This window comes from Trichosurus vulpecula, chromosome 1, assembly GCF_011100635.1.
Source record: "Trichosurus vulpecula isolate mTriVul1 chromosome 1, mTriVul1.pri, whole genome shotgun sequence".
NCBI lineage: Eukaryota > Metazoa > Chordata > Mammalia > Diprotodontia > Phalangeridae > Trichosurus > Trichosurus vulpecula.
In genome coordinates this window covers 494,721,091-494,740,711 of record NC_050573.1, presented here as the reverse complement: position 1 = coordinate 494,740,711, position 19,621 = coordinate 494,721,091, and the positions used below count along the sequence as shown (strand labels likewise).

General features: G+C 43.0%; 1 protein-coding gene across 1 annotated transcript in view; it reads left to right on the top strand.

Annotated features, from left to right (window-relative positions):
* Nucleotides 1-1,447: 1,447 nt before the first annotated feature.
* Nucleotides 1,448-19,621, top strand: part of ANP32B (acidic nuclear phosphoprotein 32 family member B) — a 46,364-nt gene continuing 28,190 nt past the window's right edge. The window contains exons 1-2 of the mRNA XM_036741862.1: nt 1,448-1,978; nt 19,072-19,221. Of these exons, the coding sequence (XP_036597757.1) occupies nt 1,931-1,978; nt 19,072-19,221 (198 nt within the window). The 5' untranslated portion in view covers nt 1,448-1,930. The remainder of the gene's footprint in view (nt 1,979-19,071; nt 19,222-19,621) is intronic.

Here is a 19,621-nt window from a genome sequence, read left to right as displayed (position 1 = left end):
ATAGTACTAATTGTCTGTACCATTCCATTATGTACATACAGTACTGCTTTATATTTACTGTTTCTTGGGGGCCAAGGACTAAATCTTAAACTTCTTTTGTATATTCCTCAGTTCCTGGCACAGTGCAAAGGCAGAGTATTCAATTCAGTTCACTCAATAAATGCTGTACTTGTTCAATGCATGAATGCACCCTTACCAAATGTATTTGTATTTAAACAGAACCCTCCATTTTAAAGGATTGTACAGTAACTTCAGCGCCACTCCCTAGGTTGGATTACATTGAAAAATAATTTTGCTACATACTTTTATGTCAGTTTTATTCTTTATATAACTTCCTTTCTGCTAATGTTCAAGAAAACAAAGGGAAGCTGACCTTGCAAGACAAAAAGTCAATGAGCATAGTAATATGCTCTATAGAAAATTAAAATCAATTCTTAGAATATAAGTATCTTTTCATTCCCAAAACAATGGCTAAAAATATTTAAACTTGTGTCAGATACTTTTAATACTTATAAAATAAACGATTTTGTTCCTAGCAATAACTGTAGGATAAAAACCAAGAAAGAGTATTTGGGAGGCTCCTAAAAAGCCATGAGACACGCTTCGCGTTTGACTCCGGGAAACAAGTGATGTTAGGCATCCTCGCCACCTGTTAGATAGGGGCACTGCTCCCGAGGTACCTCCTCGGCATTACACGTTGTTTGTAAGACACGAACCCTTTCTGCTCGTCTGTTTTTTGTGGGGCGAAAAAGGCGCCCCCGTAAGTAATAACTTTGCAATATAATTTTGGTCGTGAAAGATTTAAACGCACAACTCGGTTTAAACATTAGCGACTGGGACAAAAAAAAAGATTCTGTATTGTTATGAAACAAAACATGAAAGGGCACATAGACCATCCCAAGTCCGGTTGTCTTTATTGAGCATCGCACAAAGTAAAGGAGACACAGTACAAATTCCCTTCTTTTTTTTGCTATCGCTTCCCTTTCTGTGATTCAGACGATGGGTGCAGCCGTTTTATTGATCTCCTTCCACATCAGACTCTTCTAGCCGGATGAGGCAGGAGGCGAGAAACCTTGGTTCGATTTGAATGTGCCTCAGTCACATTTCCAATTCACCTTTTGAAATTCTCCTTTTCACTCGCGTGTCACACAGCCGTCGGTGCCCGACTTGGGGGGGCGGGGAACATCATCGATCACCTTTCCAGGAGGACGCCTACCTCGTACCCAGTTTTCTCCATTGGAAAATCATTAGCTCTGAACTCTCAGGAGCCCTATTCTTTCCTCAAAGTAATCTCGTGTACCTACACAAGTGGGCAGTTTTAAGCATTGCTTGACTTTTAGGACCCGCCGGGTGTACATTATATATACACACACACGTGTCTATGGGTCCATCCGTTGCCCATCCCCCCCCCCCCCCCCACCTCCCGGGATGCCCGAGCATCACCCACGCCACACGCGGTCGGGCAGTGGGGAGAGGCAGCGGGGCCGGATTAGCCGCCCCCGGCAGAGCCGCTAACGCTCCTCCTCCTCCTCCTCCCCGGCCCCCCTCGCGTCTCGGGCGGCCTCATCCCCGTGTGCCCCGGGTGCCTGGCCGCGCTGCGCCGCCCGCCCGCCCGCCCCGGTGCGGCCGCGTTGCCTGTTTAAGCGCCGTGCCGCTCTCGGCCGGGGGCGGCGGTAGCGAGGCCACCACAGCCGCTCTCCAGTCCCCTTCCCTCCATGGTTTCGCTTCGCTGCCGTGAGTAACTCGGGCTTCGGGCTCCGCTCGCGCCTTCCTTCGGGGAAAGAGAAGCCGGCAGGAGCCTTCCTGCCTCCCTCCCTCCCTCAAGGACTCGCCTTTGGACAGTTCATTCTCCCGAGGACCCAGCCCCTCCTCTCCCCCCTCCTGCCCCCGGAAAGTTAGTTTGAAGAGGGGGGGGCCGAGGAACGTAGACATGAAGAGGAGGATCCACCTGGAGCTGAGGAACCGGACCCCGTCGCATGTAAGCGGAGCCCCTGCCCCCGCCGGAATGCCCCTCTGCGCCCCCCAGGACCTGCATGAAATGGGGACCCTATGGGGGGCGGGCCGGGGCTAAGGCGCCCTGGACCCGTCCGGACCCGGAGCGGGGCGCCGGGGGCGCTTCGCCCCCTCCTCCTCCTCCGGCTGCAGGGTCGCCCGGCGCTCGGCTCGGGCTGGGACCCGACCAGGGATTAACTCTTTGGGGCCCGCCCGGGCCCCACCGCCCACCCGGAGCCGGAGCCCTCGGGGGAGCGGGAGGAGGAGGCTGGGGAACAAACTTTTTCCCCTCCCGCCTCTCTGGCCTCTTCCCGGCCGGCGGGGATGCGGGTGCCCGGTCCGCGCCGGACTGGGCTGGGGGGAATTGTGTAACGCTGGGAGCCATGTTGGTTGCCTCTCTCCAGGATGCGGGGAGCGGAAAGCCCCGACTCGCCCCTGGGGCTCGGGGTGGGGGGGAGGGTGGAAGCCTGGATGGGGCGAGCCACGTTGGGGTGGGGGGCGCTATGGCAGGTTTTGAGGCTGGGCAGGAGGGCAAGTACCCCCCACCCCCATCCGGTATACACAGCGCATTAACCCGTTGCCTCGCAGGCTGTGGGGACCGAACCACTAGTGCTGAGGAGGGAGGCGGGGAGGGGAAACCCCTCCTCCCTCCCGGCGGGAGGGGGGGCACCGGGAGGAGGGTGCGGCCCCGGGGGAAGGGGAGAGGCGCGAGAGGGCCGCCTCTCCGGGGCCAAGTTTTTAAGAAGGGGGCTCGGTTCCCGCCATTTTTCAAGGCTAAAAATAAAACTTTTTTTTCTTTCCCTGTCCCCACCCCCCACTTCTTTCTCCCTTTCTCCCCAGTTGGGCGGGGGAGGGGGGAGAAGCTAGCGGGACGCTGGGTGGGGAGGGGAGACTCCTCACGCGCGGCAAGCCCCTGCTCCTTCCCCCGGGGGCTCGACCCCCTCCGCGGGGGCGGCGGCCGGGGCTTTCTCGGTCTTAGGTGCGCCATGGCGCGACGTCGCCATGTTGTTCGCTTCCCGTCTCCCTCCGCGGAGGCGCCTCCGCCGCGGAGCCAGCCGCCGCCCGCGCGCCTCCCCACCCCGCCCCTCGCCCGGTTCTCTCCAGGACGGTTCGCGGCCAGGGCCGCCCAACTGGGTCAGAGGCGTCGGTCGGCGGAGGCGGCGTTTTGTCCTCTGCCGCTGCAGCTGGCGGGACCCGCGCCTCTGCAGCCGGACTCTGCCTCCCCGCCCCCCCAACCTCGTTTCTTAAAAGGGCGATGTCAGCTCCACGAGTTTCCCCGGGGGCAGCGCCCGTAGGGTCCGAGGGGCTGGGGGGTTCCACGGGGACGGGAGGGGCCGTTCGGCTCTCGGAAAGGGGGACGGCCACGTGGCGGTCACCTCAGCAGATCCCGGTATGGACCGTGGCCGAGCTGCGCCTCGAGGGGCCCCGGGGTTACCCTGCCCGGAGAGGGATGGGTGTTTCCCTGCTTTAATTGTGGACGGCGAAGCGTGAGCCTCTCCTGCTGTCCCCCGCCCCCATAATCAAAGGACCATCCTCCGTCATCCGCCCCTCTGTTCTGCTCTTTTATCCCCCTCCCACCCTCTCCTTCCCCCCCACCTTCATCTCTCCATCTCTTCCAGGGTTGTTTCTTCTCTCGTCACTCTTGCCTGGCCCTGGACCGGGGAACGCGGTTGGCGCCCCGACCTTGGGCTGAATCTACTTTACATCAACATCCCTTCAGAACTTGGGTGGGGGCGGGGTGGGGCGCGAATGTAATGGAAGAGGGGGAGAAGGCCTCGAAGCTAGTGAAGTTGTAAAATAATGACACATTCTGGTCTTTCGAGGCAGGAAACTCATTTTTGTACGCAAATTGTGACCTTGAGTTAAACGCCTTTAATTGGGGCTTAAGTGAGTTTAAAGAAAAGTTTTTTGTTTTTTGTTTTATTACATTCGGCCATCCTTCTGCCCCAGGAATAATTAGTCTCCTTTTGTCATGGACCCCCTTGACAGTCTGGTGACTAATAATAAAAACAGACTCAGCCCTTTAAAGTTTGCTTTACATATGTCACATATTGCTGTTTCTCCAACAAGATACTGCATCTCCCGGACCCCTCCCCCCCCCCCCCCCCACAGTTTTATGGGCTCTGCCCATGCCTGGAGCTCTCCTCATCTCCACCTCCTGGTTTCTTTCAAAACCCTGCTAAAATTTCACCCCCTCCAGTCCTTTCTCAGTGCTTGATTCTAGCGCCTTGCCTCTATTGATTACACAGTGCATGGAGCCCTGGTCTACGCTAAGGGCTTAATTAATCCTTTTATTAACACACTCTCTCTGTCTCTGTCTCTCTCTCTCTCTCTATTTATATATATATATATATATATATATATATATATATATATATATATATTTCGACTATATCTCTATCAATATTTATAGATACATACACGTGTGTATACTTCTCTCTCTTATTACTATCTCCTTTGTCACAACCCTGGATGTGGTGTGTATGTATAATTATTACGTATATGTTACGGACCCCTCGGAATATGATTTAAATGCATGAAATGAAATACTTTTAGAGATTGCAAAGGAAACCAGACCATTAAAGAACTTCACTGCCATCTCCACGGGCTTGTTTTAAGAGAGTAAACTTTTTAAAATTCTGTTTTGCCTTCCAAGTTAGGTTCTTAACCTTTCTGTTTCCTAGTCCCTTTGGGTAAGGCCTGTAAACCACTTCTCAGAACGGTGATTATGATTACCAAGGAAAACAATGATGCCGAATTAGTTACATGAGGTGGACTTGAATGTGTGGTTGAGTGCTTTGAAGAGGTGCAGATGTATTAAGGGCTCTCTAAAAGATATCCAGGTTGGCTTGGGAGTTCCTTATTCCAGGAGTATGGTCTAAGCAGTTTTAGGGAGCACCTTCTGGTAAGCAGCGGGAGAGGTAGGTAGGTGATGTTGTGTTTGTCCTTCATTTTAGAAGAGGACCATGACTTCACGGGAATGGTGACATGATTTTCGGTTGACTTTGATTTGAGGGAGGGAGGGCTGTGCAAGGTCACTAGCCTCACTTTCTCCTCCAGAGCCATCTGGGTCCAGTGGCCTGATATTCATCAGGATGACTGGAGATGACCCAGGATAAAATGGAGACCCTGGCCTGTATTTAAGAAGTGAGTCAAGGCATGGGCCCTTTAATTAGAAAAAAGGCGGGGGTGGGGGGGGGGGGGGGGTGGGGGGGGGGAATCAAGCTGTGAGGGGAAGAAGACCCTCAGGGTTGCTGTTCCAAAGACAAAGTTACCTTTGACATTCATTCAAAGCCGGGAGGGCCCAAAATCCCACCCTTAAGTGGAGCTTGGGCAGGGACCTATTCATGAGCTTCAGAGTGAAGTGGGTTTAAGGTTTTGTGGAAGGGTAGATGATGTGAATAAAGTAAGTGGGCAGGAAGACCTTAGTTCAAATCCTGCCTCAGATATTTGCTAGCTTCATGAACCCATGGGCAAGTCACTTAAGGTCTCTCTGCCTAGGTTTCCTCAGCTGAGGGCTGGAGGTTGGAATTAAGACAGAACGGTTACGGAGAGGGGAATTTGTCTTGGCCAAGTCATGTGGCTTCTATGGGTTTCATATCACTGGCAAGAAGGTATAAAATAGGATTTGTGTTAATTAGTGCAAACAAATTATACTAAAACAATATTCACTCTTACTTAAGGATCTGAGGTGTTGTGAATATAGGGTTACTTCACTGGGCTGATGTGGGAGGGGTAGGCAAAAACTGCCAACCCCAGCTCATTTTCTTTTCAGGATGAAAAGCTCCCTGGCTGTTGTCAAATACTCCTTTAAAGTAGAGCATTTGGGGGACTCAGGATCAATCATTAGCCTTTGGTCTGGACAGTAAATAAATATTAAATTACTCATAGTTATTTGAATATAATGTTACATCTGAATAACTTGAAAAATATTATTCAGAGGATTTTAACAACATTTATAAATGATGTAGGAAGAACATATATGAATTAAGGAGAAACATCAGAAGTTATGTTCAGATGAGTACTTTCCTTCAAAAGCAGCTGTCTTAGAAAACTATACACTTTAACCATGATGCAGATGTTAAAAACATTTTTTTAGGAATTCTTTTGGAATTTACCTTTGGACCCAGTTCAGGAGACACTGCAGAAAATCAGTCCCATTAATTTATTGTCATGCCTTTTGTTTAAAAGATAGTAATTAATGTAGCATCACCTAACATATTCACCAGACCTGACTGAATAATGTCACTAGTACCAAAAATCAGACACTCTCCCACCCCTCATCCCCCACACCCTGCCCCTTCAAAGCCTCCTTTAAGGAGAAGCTTGGTGCTGCAGTAAGATGGAGTGCTGCATCTGGAGTCAGACCTACATTTGAGCTCCAGCTCTGCTGTAACTGGGCAGCTAGGTGGCAGAGGGGATGGAGTGCCAGGCATGGTCTGGTCACTTAATCCTGTTTGCCTCATTTTCCTCATCTGTAAAATGAGCCGGAGAAGGAAATGGCAAACCACTCCAGTATCTTTGCCAAGAAAGTCCCCAATCAGGTCACAAAGAGTCAGGCACGACTGAAAACAGCTGAACAGCAATTGATCTTGATTGGGCAAGTCTCCCTCTTTAGACCTTAGTTTCCTCATCTGAGAAAGAAGGGCGTTGGAGTTGGTGACCTCTGAGGTCACTTTCAGCTCCACATCTGATCCTGTATGCTTCAGCTTCTGGAGGAAGGTTTGTAGATGTATAAAGTAGTTATGTTTTGACTGGCAAACAGTAGAAAAATTATGGAAATTATCTGGATAACTCAGATTTCAAAAGCAGCTTTTGCCTCAGTTTTCACAATACTCGACTACCTCCTCTATGAGGCCTTTCTTGATGCCTCATTTCCTTCTATTAATTATTTTTTGTTACTCTTTATACACTTTGTATTTCCACATATCCGTGTTATTACCACAGTAGAGTGGAAGTTCCTTGAAGGCAAGGCCTGTTGGTTCCACCTTTGATTTCACAGGGCCTCCCCCATTAACATGCCCATAGCACACACCTAAAAAGTCTTTGTTGAATTGACTTTATTGAATTCAGGCAGATTCCTTCCAAATCTAAACCTCTAATCTTATAAATAAAAAACTGAAAATTATTATGAAGTATCTTTGAATTTTAATTATTGTTCCAAGTTATGAACTGCTTTTTGATAGCAAAAACCAGCAAACAAACAAACAAAGCCGTGCTTCTCACTAAGTAAGTGATTTGTGATATTGGGAATAAAATTTCTCTGAATATTTAAGGTTGTTTTTTTAAATCACCTTTGTGTTGTTTGGTACTTACTATTTTGCGATCCGCCTTTTTTCATATAACATTTCACATTTGTCATTTTTAATGGCTTTGTTATACCATAGGTTGATAAATCTAGAGTTAGAAGGGACCTTCTCAGACCATGTAGTATAATTTTCTCATTTTACAGATGAGGAAACTCTGAGACCCAGGGAAGTTAAGTGAATTACAAAAGGATACGCAGGTAGTAAGCATCAAAGGTAGAATTTGAACCCTAGTCCTCTGCCTCCCAAGCTAGTATTCTTTTGTTTTGTTACATGGTAGTTAGATTAGCCGTTTATTCTCCTTTTTGGGGGCACCTAAGTTTTCAGTTTCACCTTTATAAACAATGTTACTATAAACATCATTGTACAAATTGCTCTACTTCCCCTTTGGGGTTATTTCCTTAGGATGCATTATGTCCAAAATGGAATTATTTAGAATCACAAGATTTTTAGAGTTGCAAGGGACTTCAGCAAACATCTAATTCAACTCTTATATAAAAGGACAGCAACATACTCCACCAGTGACTCTGCCTTGAAGACCTCCCACTAGGGCATCTCATTTTACTTCTGGACAGGCTTCGTTGTTAGAAACTTTCACGGCATCAAACCTAAATGTACTCCTTCCACTCATGACTCTTGGTTTTGGTCTTTGAAGCCAAATGCAACAAAATCCCCCCCCCCCCCTTTTTTTTTTTCCAGAACAGCCCTTCAAATACTTGAGAAACATGTCATTTGTTTTCTTTTCTCTAGTTTAAGCATATTTAGTTCTTTCAGTGGATCCTTGTGACCTGAGTTTCAATGCTGCCTGTTATTTACTAGCTATGTGACCCTGGACAAGTTAACTTTGTCAGCCTCAGTTTCCTCATCTGTAAAATGATAGCACATAAGGACCAATGAGATATATATGTGAAGAGCTTTGCAAACCATAAATGAATAAACGTATGCACGCATATATAGACACACACATATATGTGTGTATAACTATATCTGTGGTTCTGTATATAAAATGTCAGCTGTTGTTATTATGTGACATGGACTCAGGAACCTTCACCATTCTTGTTTGCCTTTCCTATGTGCTATCCAGATGATCAGTGTCCTCCTTAAACTGTGGTGAGTGCCCAGTCCTGAACATTCCAGTTATGGTCCTACCAGGGCAGGCTACAAAAAGACCATCACCCCTCCTTCCTGAAGTGATGCAGCCCAAGGTCACGTTAGCTATTTTGTCTGCCACATCACACTGCTGACTCATATTGGGGTTGTACTGCAGTCCACCAAAACCCTACATCTTTTCAGACAAACTGCTGTGTAACCACGCCTCCCTCATCTGAAGTTGGGTATGAAAAACCTTTACTACCTATTACTGAATTACTCTCTGGAAAGGTTAAACGATTGAAGTGCTATCTGCCTCTTTCTCCATAGGACTCTTTGACATTGTGTTTTATCACTTTTGTTTTAGTGGGAATGATAGGGCGCATGCGCGCGTGTGTGTCTGTGTCTGTGTAAATATAACTATAAAGTTATTTTAATTAGCACTCTAAAAATTGCTAATGAGACTGTACATTTTCATGTGACACTGTAGCGTCACTTTCCTGGTATATAAACCATTTGTGACATTTTTACCTCTTGTTTGCTTGTGCCTTTTCTTTTTTGTCTCTAATGTATCTTTGTACCTGGTTTGGTACTTTAGTGAGTCCTTGATCTCGTTGGATTTCATCAATATCGATGCAGATAAAAATAGCATTTATAGAGAACTTAAAGGCTTGTAGAGCACTTTACAAATATTAATACCTCATTTTACCCTCACAACAACCCTGGAAAGTAGATGCTATCGCTATCCTCATGTTATAGACAAGAAAACTGAGGCAGACAGATTAAGTAATTTACTTGCCCAGGGCCATATGGCTAGTAAGTGTCTGGGGCCATTTTTGAACTCAATTCCTCCTGACTCCACATCCAGCATTCTATCCATTGGGCCTCTAAATTCTTGTGTGCTTTCTCATCCTGTCCAACTCTTGTTCATACTCCTTAATGCTACCTAGAGGCCTTCCTTTGTTTGTTTAACAATAACTGTATTGTTTTTCATCCTTTGTTTTTCAAAGAGGACAGGTGATATCTTGACTTGCACGTGAATTGGATTTATGGGGGCAGAGTTGAGCAGTGTCATCAACCTCTCTCTTCCTGAGTCATCAAAGTCCTGTGGCAGGACACAAATCAAGACCATGCAGTGGCCTGGGGTGCAGTGGATGACGAACTTGGCATCTTCAATATCCGACCAGGCTCTAAGCACTCGGCAGCACCTGCTTCGGCCACCTTCATGGCTGTTGGAACAAATTGCTCTCATCTGCCCATTGCAGTAGGGAAAATCTTCACATGCTTGGGGTAGACACCCTCCCAAACTCACCAATGGGTTTGAGGCTTGTTAGTGCCCCTTAACCTGGTTTAGCCTATCTACCGAGACAGTTTTACAGGGGTGTGGGTACTGTGCATGCTACAGCTTCTTAGAGAGTCGGGTGAAGGTGGACACCAAAGGTGGATGAACAGGCTTGAAAAGGACTTGGCCGCCCTCACACTGGAGGTCCTCTCTGAACACCCCCTACACCCCAACAGCTATAGTAAACTAGAGAGGTCATGGGATGTAACATCTTGGCTTGTTCAATTTCTTAAGAGAAATGACTCTAGCAAATACTTAACTAAATTTGGCTGGAGCATAAACTATGTGGAGGGAATAGATGAAATTAGTCTGGAAAAGCATTCTGTAGCAAAATTTCAGAGGGCTTTGAATGCCAGACTCAGGAGTTTAAACCTTGTATAATATGTATTGAAAAGCCATTAAAGGTTTTATAACAGGGAAGTCATTTGAATCAGGAAATTATTTCTAATAGCAGTGTAGAGATCATTTAAAAGACTATGATGAGAACCTGAAGAGATGCAAGGGAACTATTAAAGATTTTGGAGGATCTGTGTTTGTACACAAATTTCTGTATGTGCATACACACAAAGCAAGGAACTGTCACGTTTGTTTTTTTTGCCACTATGTTTCTATGTGTCCGTGTCTCTGTATGGATGAGGATATGTTTGTCTATGTGGCTATAACATGGCTTTGTGGCTGAATGTGGATGTCTGCTTGGGTCTGTATCTCTTTGTGTGATCTATGGCCTTGTGACTCCATGCTCATTTGTGCCCCAGTGCTCTAGCAAAACTCTGAAACAGGAAGTCCTTTGTAATCTCTTTAAGCAGAAAAGGAAACAGCAATGGGGCCCTTCACTGATTTTCATACCTTCTTCTGACTCTGTTCCTCCACTTTCCTTTAGTAGCTCCAAAATTCTGAATAACTATAGTAATACTGGTTGGTTGATTGTTGTCCTTCGTTCTCAGAGTACCAAAATGACATCACTATGCTAGAGTGAGTTTCAGTGTGTCCAACTGTGTCTGATCAAACCAATATGAGCTCAGAATGCTCTACCACAGGTTGGGTACAAATAGTCTGTGTGAACATTTGAGGTGGATTCTCTAAATTTGTACATCCTGCATTTCCTTTAAGCTATTTCAATTCTGCTTTGTTCATAGAGTGTAGCACGCCATGCTGAGTGGTCCTGTGCCACTGTCTCCCATGGCACACAATCATTTCCAAAGTTCTTAAGGGAGACCTTCAGAATGTCCTTGTATATCACTTCTTCTGACCACAATGTGAGCTCTTGCCCTATGTGAGATCTCCATATTAAAAAAAAAAAAAGATTGTAGTAGTATTAACATGCTAAATAGGCACAGGACCACGTTCATCTTCCTGGTTATAGAAAGTTGAATCCACCACGGACTTTAAAGCACTCTAAGGAGCTAATTCTCATTTTTTATTCTGTATCTTCCACTTGGCTCCTTCCCCCAACTACACAAATCTGAGGTGAAAAGTGGTCTTTCATGTTATGGGGTGTAAGACTTATGGTTAGACTTTTTCCCTCCCACCATGATAACTGAAAATTTTAAAATGAATACTTAACACTTGAGGAGATACTTTTTTCTACACCAAAAGATTGTTTAAAGTAAAATTTAGATAAAATCATTAATAATATCTAATGCCTACCTTTGCTTACCAATTTTAAGAAACAGTAGAATAAAACGAAATACAAGTGGATACAGATGGAAACCTTGCTAAAAACCTTCAGCTATTGCCAGTCACTATGTAATTCAAACCTGGCCTAAGTAGATTGATTGTTGTTTGTTTTGTCTAGTCCTAGACTTTCTAGCCTTAATCTGTATTTCTAACTTTAGACTATAGTTGGTATAGCACTCAGTATGAAAACTTACTACTTTGCTCTGAACTTTGCTTGCTGTACCTGGCTGTTCAGCCTTTGGGCCATTAGTCATTTTCAAAAGCTTTTCTAGAGGTCTACCAATCTCTGCTGACTCTAATTACCTCTGCAATATCTGTGATGAGGAGTGTGTACAATTTTGGACTATATGACTTTCCTACATGGCTTCCGCTTTTATAACTTCCCCTGACAAAACAAAAATGTCATTTTTTTCTTTCCCTTTCCCTAGACATATATCCTGTGGATTCAGGAGAGAGTTCAGGTACAGAGTTATCTAGCTAACTTCCAAGTGACTTGTTGGCTTAGGAATGAAAGCACTTTTGCCATTTATAATGGAAGGGGAGAATAAGACAAAACAAAAGACTAATTGGCTTAGTGTTTTGTAATAAATACCTTCAAATTCACTTAGGAAGACTGGAGCAAGTAGAGATGACTGTGAGTTGGAAATTAAGAAACCTAGATCAATAAAAGGTGCCAATGAGTTGGACAGATGTCATAAAGACAGGAGATCAGCTGTAGTAAGAAGATGTGTTGCTTGTGATTTTTCTTTGATCATAGTTGGGGTATGAAGGCAATACCTCACCTTGTATCTTAGAGGAAACACCTGTCTGTAACCAGATAGCAGGGTCATTTACCATGTGAAGCCAAGCAAACCTCATTTAAACCTTTTTGATAGTGGTATAAGTAGTGAGGCAGTGTGGGGTAGTGGATAAAGAACTGACCTAGCAGTCAGGAAGACATGGATTCAGTTCTCCCAGAAAATTACGGGGCAGGGTTGAGAGAGAGAACTAGTCTATACAAAAATATATTTGTATGGGCATATAAAATATATATAAAATCTATTACATATACTATGTATAATATACATACATGTGAGAGAGTATCAAAAGCTTTACTGAATTCTGGATACATATTTTCATTAATGATCACCTGATGTCAGGTAACTATGAATTAGGTGGTAAAATGCATGCTGAATGCTTAGGTGGAGAGGAAGTACCCCCAAAGCATTTTTGACTTTGTGATCCTATTGTGAGATTTTTAATGGTGGTATCCCAAAGATCTGTCTTGGATCCTTATTGTGGAACATTTCTGTCAATGACTCAGTTGAAATACAGATGCTGTACTTATTAAAATTTAGATTACAGAAAGCTGTTAGGAATAATTATGAATATATAAGAGAATCAGAATCCCAAATGCTTTTAACAGGCTGGAATAATGTGGTAAATCTAACAAGATATTAAATTGAGGAGTGATAAGTAAAAAAATCTAGCAGAATAATAGTTCTGGAAAAGACTTCAGAGGCCAGCTAGTCTAAACTCCTTATTTTAAAGAAACTCAGATCCAAAGTGGAGTTTAGTGACTTTGCCAGATGCAGGTCCTCTGACTCCAGAGCTCTTTCTGCCACACTGTGTTGCCTCTTCAAAAAAAAAAAATCAACTGTACATGTACAAAATTGGGTGAGATGGTTTATGAATTCTTAGCAGTTCTGTGAAAAAACAAATCTAAGGCTTTTCAAGTGAAGACTGAGTAAGAGGGATATAACGTACCTGAGCCACAGACTACACTGAGAAAAGTAGGTTATCAAGTGGTCTTTGTATCAGGGTCCCCTGACTAAGGATGGACCTTAGGGAGGAGGGTAGGATTCCCATCTGTGGGTAATCTAGAATACAGACTCATTCATCACTTCCAAAATTTTTTAGTGCCATATGTGTTTCAAACCTCTGTCAACACAACAGCATGTTCCGGCACCAATGACACCCCTGGGAAAGCACGTGTAGCACAGAGAGAGCAGACAGACACACGGGGAAAGGCAACCTTGAATAAGCGGAACCTCTTAGCAACATTTATTGTTACAACAAGGCTCCATCTGTCCCTTTGTTCTTCTTTTAGCACCATAAGATTTTGCATATGCAGTATTGTGAAGGCTAATCTCAAAACACCAGAAGTGAACTCTCTTTCCCCTGGTCTTACGTGCTGGTTGCTAGCAGTACCAACATGAAAGACAGGCTGTACATATTATTAGCCACAACTATAGCCTTGTAGCCTGGCTTACTAGCTTTGCCAGCTCTTTTAACATTTGTGAGATTGACATCTGGAAAAGAGATAGCGGTTCTTCATAATTCTTTGTGGCCATAGAGAGGAGAGTAAGGACCAGTAGGTATGTTAACGGGGCAATAGATCTCAGCTCAGTAGAAAGTAGAACTTTTTAATAGAGCTATCTGAAAATAAAATAGATTGATTAGTGAAATTCTTTGACTAGCATAGCATGTGAAAGTCTCCAAATTTATTGAAATCTGTAGTCATGACCCAAGTTATTACAGGCTATGTGTTGGATTATGATAATTTGCTTACTTGCTTTACATTGTTCACTAAATCTTAGGTATCTTGAAAATCCTTTACTTCAAAGAGCCATTCAGGTAGGACCTAAACTTCATTATAATAAGAGTAACTTAAACTTGTATAGTAATTGGTAGCCTCTAAAGTATTTTCACATATTTAATCTTAATAAATCTGTGAGGTAGACAGAATAGGTATTATCCTTGTTGGGTGAGATGATAGGGTCACATGGCTAATAACTTGAAATTGGGATTTGATTTTTAGAAATTGTGGTATTCGCTGGTTCACAGCCTTGTATCATCACTTAAAGAATATTGATATTAGATGGATTTTTGTATCAGGGAGCCACTTGGGATTGTTGAAACCTCTGTACAATTTCCTAAATGCAGTCTTCCCTCTCTGCTCCTTTGTTGTGGGCATATCTCATTATCCATGTGCAATATCTAGCTACCTCTCTGTCTGCCCAGTCTATGAGTATACTCAATTGACAGCCTCTCCTAATCTGTATAAGACACATTCTTTATCTGTTTGGTTTTTCCTTTACAGATTGTTAGGTTTCTTTTTGAATGGCTGTGAGTCTCATTGAGAAGGCCCTATAGCATTCTGGTATCTGATACATTTAGCACAATGACATCACATCTATAAAGAAATCTTACATTATTGTATTATGAGAAATGCCTCTTTTCAAGAGAGTTTTTAAGATTCTCTTTTGTTTTCCCAAGTTAAACACTTTTTTGTAGTCAACAAATAATAAGTATAGTGAGATCTTGTAATCTTTGCACCTTTTAGGCAGTCACGTAACTGAGCAGCTATGCTTTGCAGTAGAAAATCTACAAAAGCCTGACTCATCTGTTCTTGCATTTTTGTTAAGTATAGATTCAATTAATGTGTAAATTGTTCTGGTGAAGAGTTTATAGAAATGAGAAGTAGGCACTTTTTGTTGAAGTCATTTAAGTCTTTCCTCTGATTTTAATAATATCACTTTTTCTATTTGGTTGGTATCTTTCCCCCTTTGAGATATTCTGAAAATTGATCACTCAGTGCTTTGAAAATTATGCCTCTGGATTACACTCATGGGGGGCAGAGCCAAGAGGACAGAGTAATAAAGGCAAGGACTTGCTTGAGTCTTCCCCCAAGCCCCTCCAAATTACCTGTAAAAAAAATGACTAAACAAATTCTAGAGCAACAGAACCCACAAAAAGAGTGAAACAAATTTCCGGCCTAAGACAACCTGGACGGTGGATGGAAAAGGTCTGTTGCACTGGGCTAACAGAGAAGCTTAGTCTAGCATGGGCCACACCGGCACAGATGGGGACTCAGCAAACCCAGATCAGGCCTCGGGGCGGGGGGACGACTGAATCACTGGCAGCTGAGGCCATTTCCAGACTTCTCAACCCACAAACACCAAAGACAACTTAGAAGGTCAGTGGGAAAGGTCTGTCAGACCTGGGTGAGAGAGGAGTGCAGACCAGCACCGGACCCCAGCACAGTCCCAGGATGGTGGTGATGGTGGAGGCAGTGGCAGCAATGGCTTCCAGAGCTCTCAGCCCATAGAAGGTAAAGCGGTCAAACAACTAATCAGAAGGAGACTGCAGAGGTTTCTTTGCTGGTGCTGAGGCAGGATTTTGTTGCTTTGCCCACATTTGGATCTGGGTCACAGCCCTGGGTGGCAGTCTTAGGGTGAGGAGGAGCACTGGCATAGCAGAGCTTGTGGCAGCAGCAGAGAGGGAACCCTCTTTACTCACAGTTCCAGGGCAGAAGAGAATGCTTGTGGTCACTCACTGACCAGAGCACAAGCCGGGAGAGGAATAAACACCTCTCCTTAGATCATATCACCTTAGAAGAACTGAAAACTTACAGGTCTCTAGAAGTGTCTCTGAAAACAACTACCCAAAACTCCTGGAGCTTGGGACAGTACGCCCTCCACATTGGAAGAAGAGCCCTACCTTAACAAAGCATTAAAAAGTCAAGTAATTGGCTGGGAAAATGAGCAAGCAGTGCCAAAAAACTCCAGACTATAGAATGTTACTTTGGTGACAAGGAAGATCAACACATACAGCAGGAAGAACACAGCAAAGTCAAAGCTCTTACATCCAAAGCCTCTAAGAAAAATGTGAATTGATCTCAGGCCATGGAAGAGCAGAGAAAGAATTTTGAAAATCAAGTAAGAAGTAGAGGAAAAATTGGGAAGAGAAATGAGAGTGATGCCAGAAAATCATGAAAAATGAGTTCAACAGCTTGCTAAAAGAGACCCTCCAAAATGCTGAAGAAAATAACACTTTAAAAAATAGACTAGGCCAAATGGCAAAAGAGGTCCAAAAAGCTAGTGAGGAGAAGAATGCCTTAAAAAGCAGAATTGGACAAATGGAAAAGAAGATCCAAAAACTCACTGAAGAAAATAATTCCTTAAAAATCAGAATGGAGCAGATGGAAACTAATGACTCTATGAAAAATCAAGAAATTATAAAACAAAGTCAAAAGAATGAAAAAAATAGAAGACAATATGAAATATCTCCTTGGAAAAACAACTGACCTGGAAAATAGATCCAATTTAAAAATTATTGGACTACCTGACAACCATGATCAAAAAAAGAGCCTAGACATCATCTTTCAAGAAATTATCAAGGAAAACTGCCCTGACATTCTAGAACCAGAAGGCAAAATAGAAATTGAAAGGATCCACTGATCACCTCCTGAAACAGATCCTAAAAGGGAAACTCCCAGGAATTATTATAGCAAAATTCCAGAGTTCCCAGGTCAATGAGGAAATATTGCAAGCAGCCAGAAAGAAACAATTCAAGTATTGTGGAAACATAATCAGATTTAGCAGCTTCTCTATTAAGGGATCAGAGGGCTTGGAATATGATATTCCATAGGTCGAAGCTAGGATTAAAACCAAGAATCACCTATTTAGCAAAACTGAGTGTAATCAATGAGGGGGGGGGAATTGACATTCAATGACATGGAGGAATTTAATGCATTCTTGATTAAAAAACAAGAGCTAAACAGAAAAATTGACTTTCAAATACAAGACTGATGAAAAACATGAAAAGGTAAACAGGAAAGAGAAATTATAAGAGACTTATTAAAGTTGAACTGTTTACATTCTTACATGGAAATATGATATTTTGTAACTCATGAGACCTTTCTCACTAGGGTAATTGGAGGGAATATGGAGATAGATAGATGGATAGATGGGGAGTGTAGGGTGAGTTGAATATGAAGGAATGATATCTAAAAAATAAAATTAAGGGGTACTATCTCACATAAAAGAGGCAAGAAAAAGCTGTTACAATGGAGGGGAAGAGGGGGGAGGTGACGGGGAATGAGTGAAACTTTTGTCAGATTTGGCTTAAGGAGGGAATAACATACACACTCAATTGGGTATGGAAACCTATCTTACCCTACAGGAAAATAGGGGGAAAGGAGATTGGGGGCGGGGAACGATAGAAGGAAGGGCAGGTTGGGTGAGGGGGTAATCAGAAGCAAACATTTTTGAGGAGAGACAGGGTGAAAGGAGAGAATAGACTAAATGGGGTGGGATGGGATAGAGGGAAATATAGTTAGTCTTTCACATCATGACTTAATGGAAGTGTTTTGCATTACTACACATGTACAACCTATATTGAATTGCTTGCCCTTTCAATGAGGGTAGGTGGGAAGAGAGGAAAGGAGAGAATTTGGAACTCAGTTTTAAAAAATGATTGTTAAAAATTGTTTTTACATGTAACTGAAATCTAGCTTACCCTTCAGGAAAATAGAAGGGGGAGGGAATAAAAGAAGGAGGGGGGGTGCGATAGAAGGGAGGGCAGATTAGGGGAAGGGACAATCTCAATATACGCTGCCATGGAGTGGAGGGAGGGGAGAGATGGGGAGAAAATTTGGAGCTCGAAATCTTTTGTAAGTGAATGTTGAGAGCTAAAATAAATAAATTTAGATGTGGGGGGGAAAAAAAGAAAATTATGTCTGTTTCTTCTGTATGTATTTGGGCAGATCTGCAGCTATTCTTGCAATCTTTATCTTTTCTACATTTTTACTTTCTTGTATGGTATATGATACCAAGGTGTTACTGGTCCCATTATTGTCTTTGATGAGAACAGATCACCATGGGAAATGCCAGCAAATCTGTTCCTTTTTGTATCTATTTGTTATCCTCCTTCCAGCTTAATCTTCGGTTTAAATGCTATTGAGATAATTTGGCATAATTGGATTTTATTTCTCTACTTTTTGCTGCTCTCTTTTACCATCTTCTTCAGTAGTGTTGTATAAACAAATTTTGAAGTAGCATTAGGTCTGCTGCCATATCTGTCTGTACTTGAGAAGATCATTTGTTGGCTAAAACAGTTTCTAAGCTCTTTTGGCTTTATCGTTGTGATGAATACTTTGTTACGTAAATGAATGTAGAAATTAAGCTGTATGTTCTTTTTTTTCAATGATGAAAGCATCCTGAAGAAACTGAAAAATAGGGTTTATGTAATTGCAAAACCCCTCTTTGGCCACAAAATTTAAAATTTTAAGCTTAGTCTTTATGATCTTGGTATGGGGGCGGGGAACACTTTTCTTTGTGTGGCCAGTCCCCCTGAAGCAGGGCTGTCCAACCTTAGGTTTTTATTGAAACATTAGATAATATATTTTGATTTGCCATTTTAGTGAGAGCTCTGCGGTAGCTTGGCTTCGTTTACTAAGGCATTTATGTAAATTTCTATGCTTGTAGGTGGGCTGCCTAAATTGCACTGCAGCCCAGGCTGCATTTTGGACAGCCCTGCTCTGAAGCAATAACTTCCTTGCCAAGATGAACGCTGGCATTTTTCCCTCCTACGAATGACTTTGAAAAAAATTTAAAAAGTTGGAAGAGATAGCACTTTCCTCTTTTTTTTACTGACTAAAAAGTAAATTTTCTTCTTTGAAAAGTATAAAAGGCTTCACTTTAGTTGTAGCTGAAGTATCTTTTATAGAGTAACACCCCCATCTTGTGGCTTGTTAGGATATTGTCACTAAAGACATTAAATCATGTTGCATTTACACAACAGTTTACTTGGTGAAAAGATTTCTAGGAAGGCATTTTGGGGGAAGTGGGATCTGGAACTTATTGTGTTTACTTTAAAATCATTTTTTTTTCTTCTCCATAGGTAAAAGAACTTGTCCTGGACAATTGTAGGACAGATGATGGGAAAATTGAGGGTTTAACTGCTGAATTTGTGAATTTAGAGTTCCTCAGCTTAATAAATGTTGGGTTGTCTACAGTTTCAAATCTCCCTGAACTACCTAAGCTGAAAAAGGTAAGCATTTATCCTTTTGTTCTAACAATAAAATAGAGATTTCCTGATGAGGATTTACCTGATCCTCTGTGTGTGCAATAGATTATTTTCCAGTTACAGAATGATAGAATATTAGAGTCAAAAATCTGCATTGGAGACTAATCTCCCTCCTTGTTTTATAGATGAGGAAATAGAACCAGACAAAGTGAACAATTTGCCCAGTGATTGAACTCTTAATATTTGCATATTGAGGTCATTTTTCTACAGTTGCCAATATTTTGCTTTTTAGGCCATTTAATTTGATGTGGAATTTTTTCCCCATTTCATTTTCTGCCAGATTGATAATTGAAACAATCTCTCTAAGAACACAGTTGGATGATCATGCTTTGAATGCTATATTTTACCCCAAATTTCCATTTAG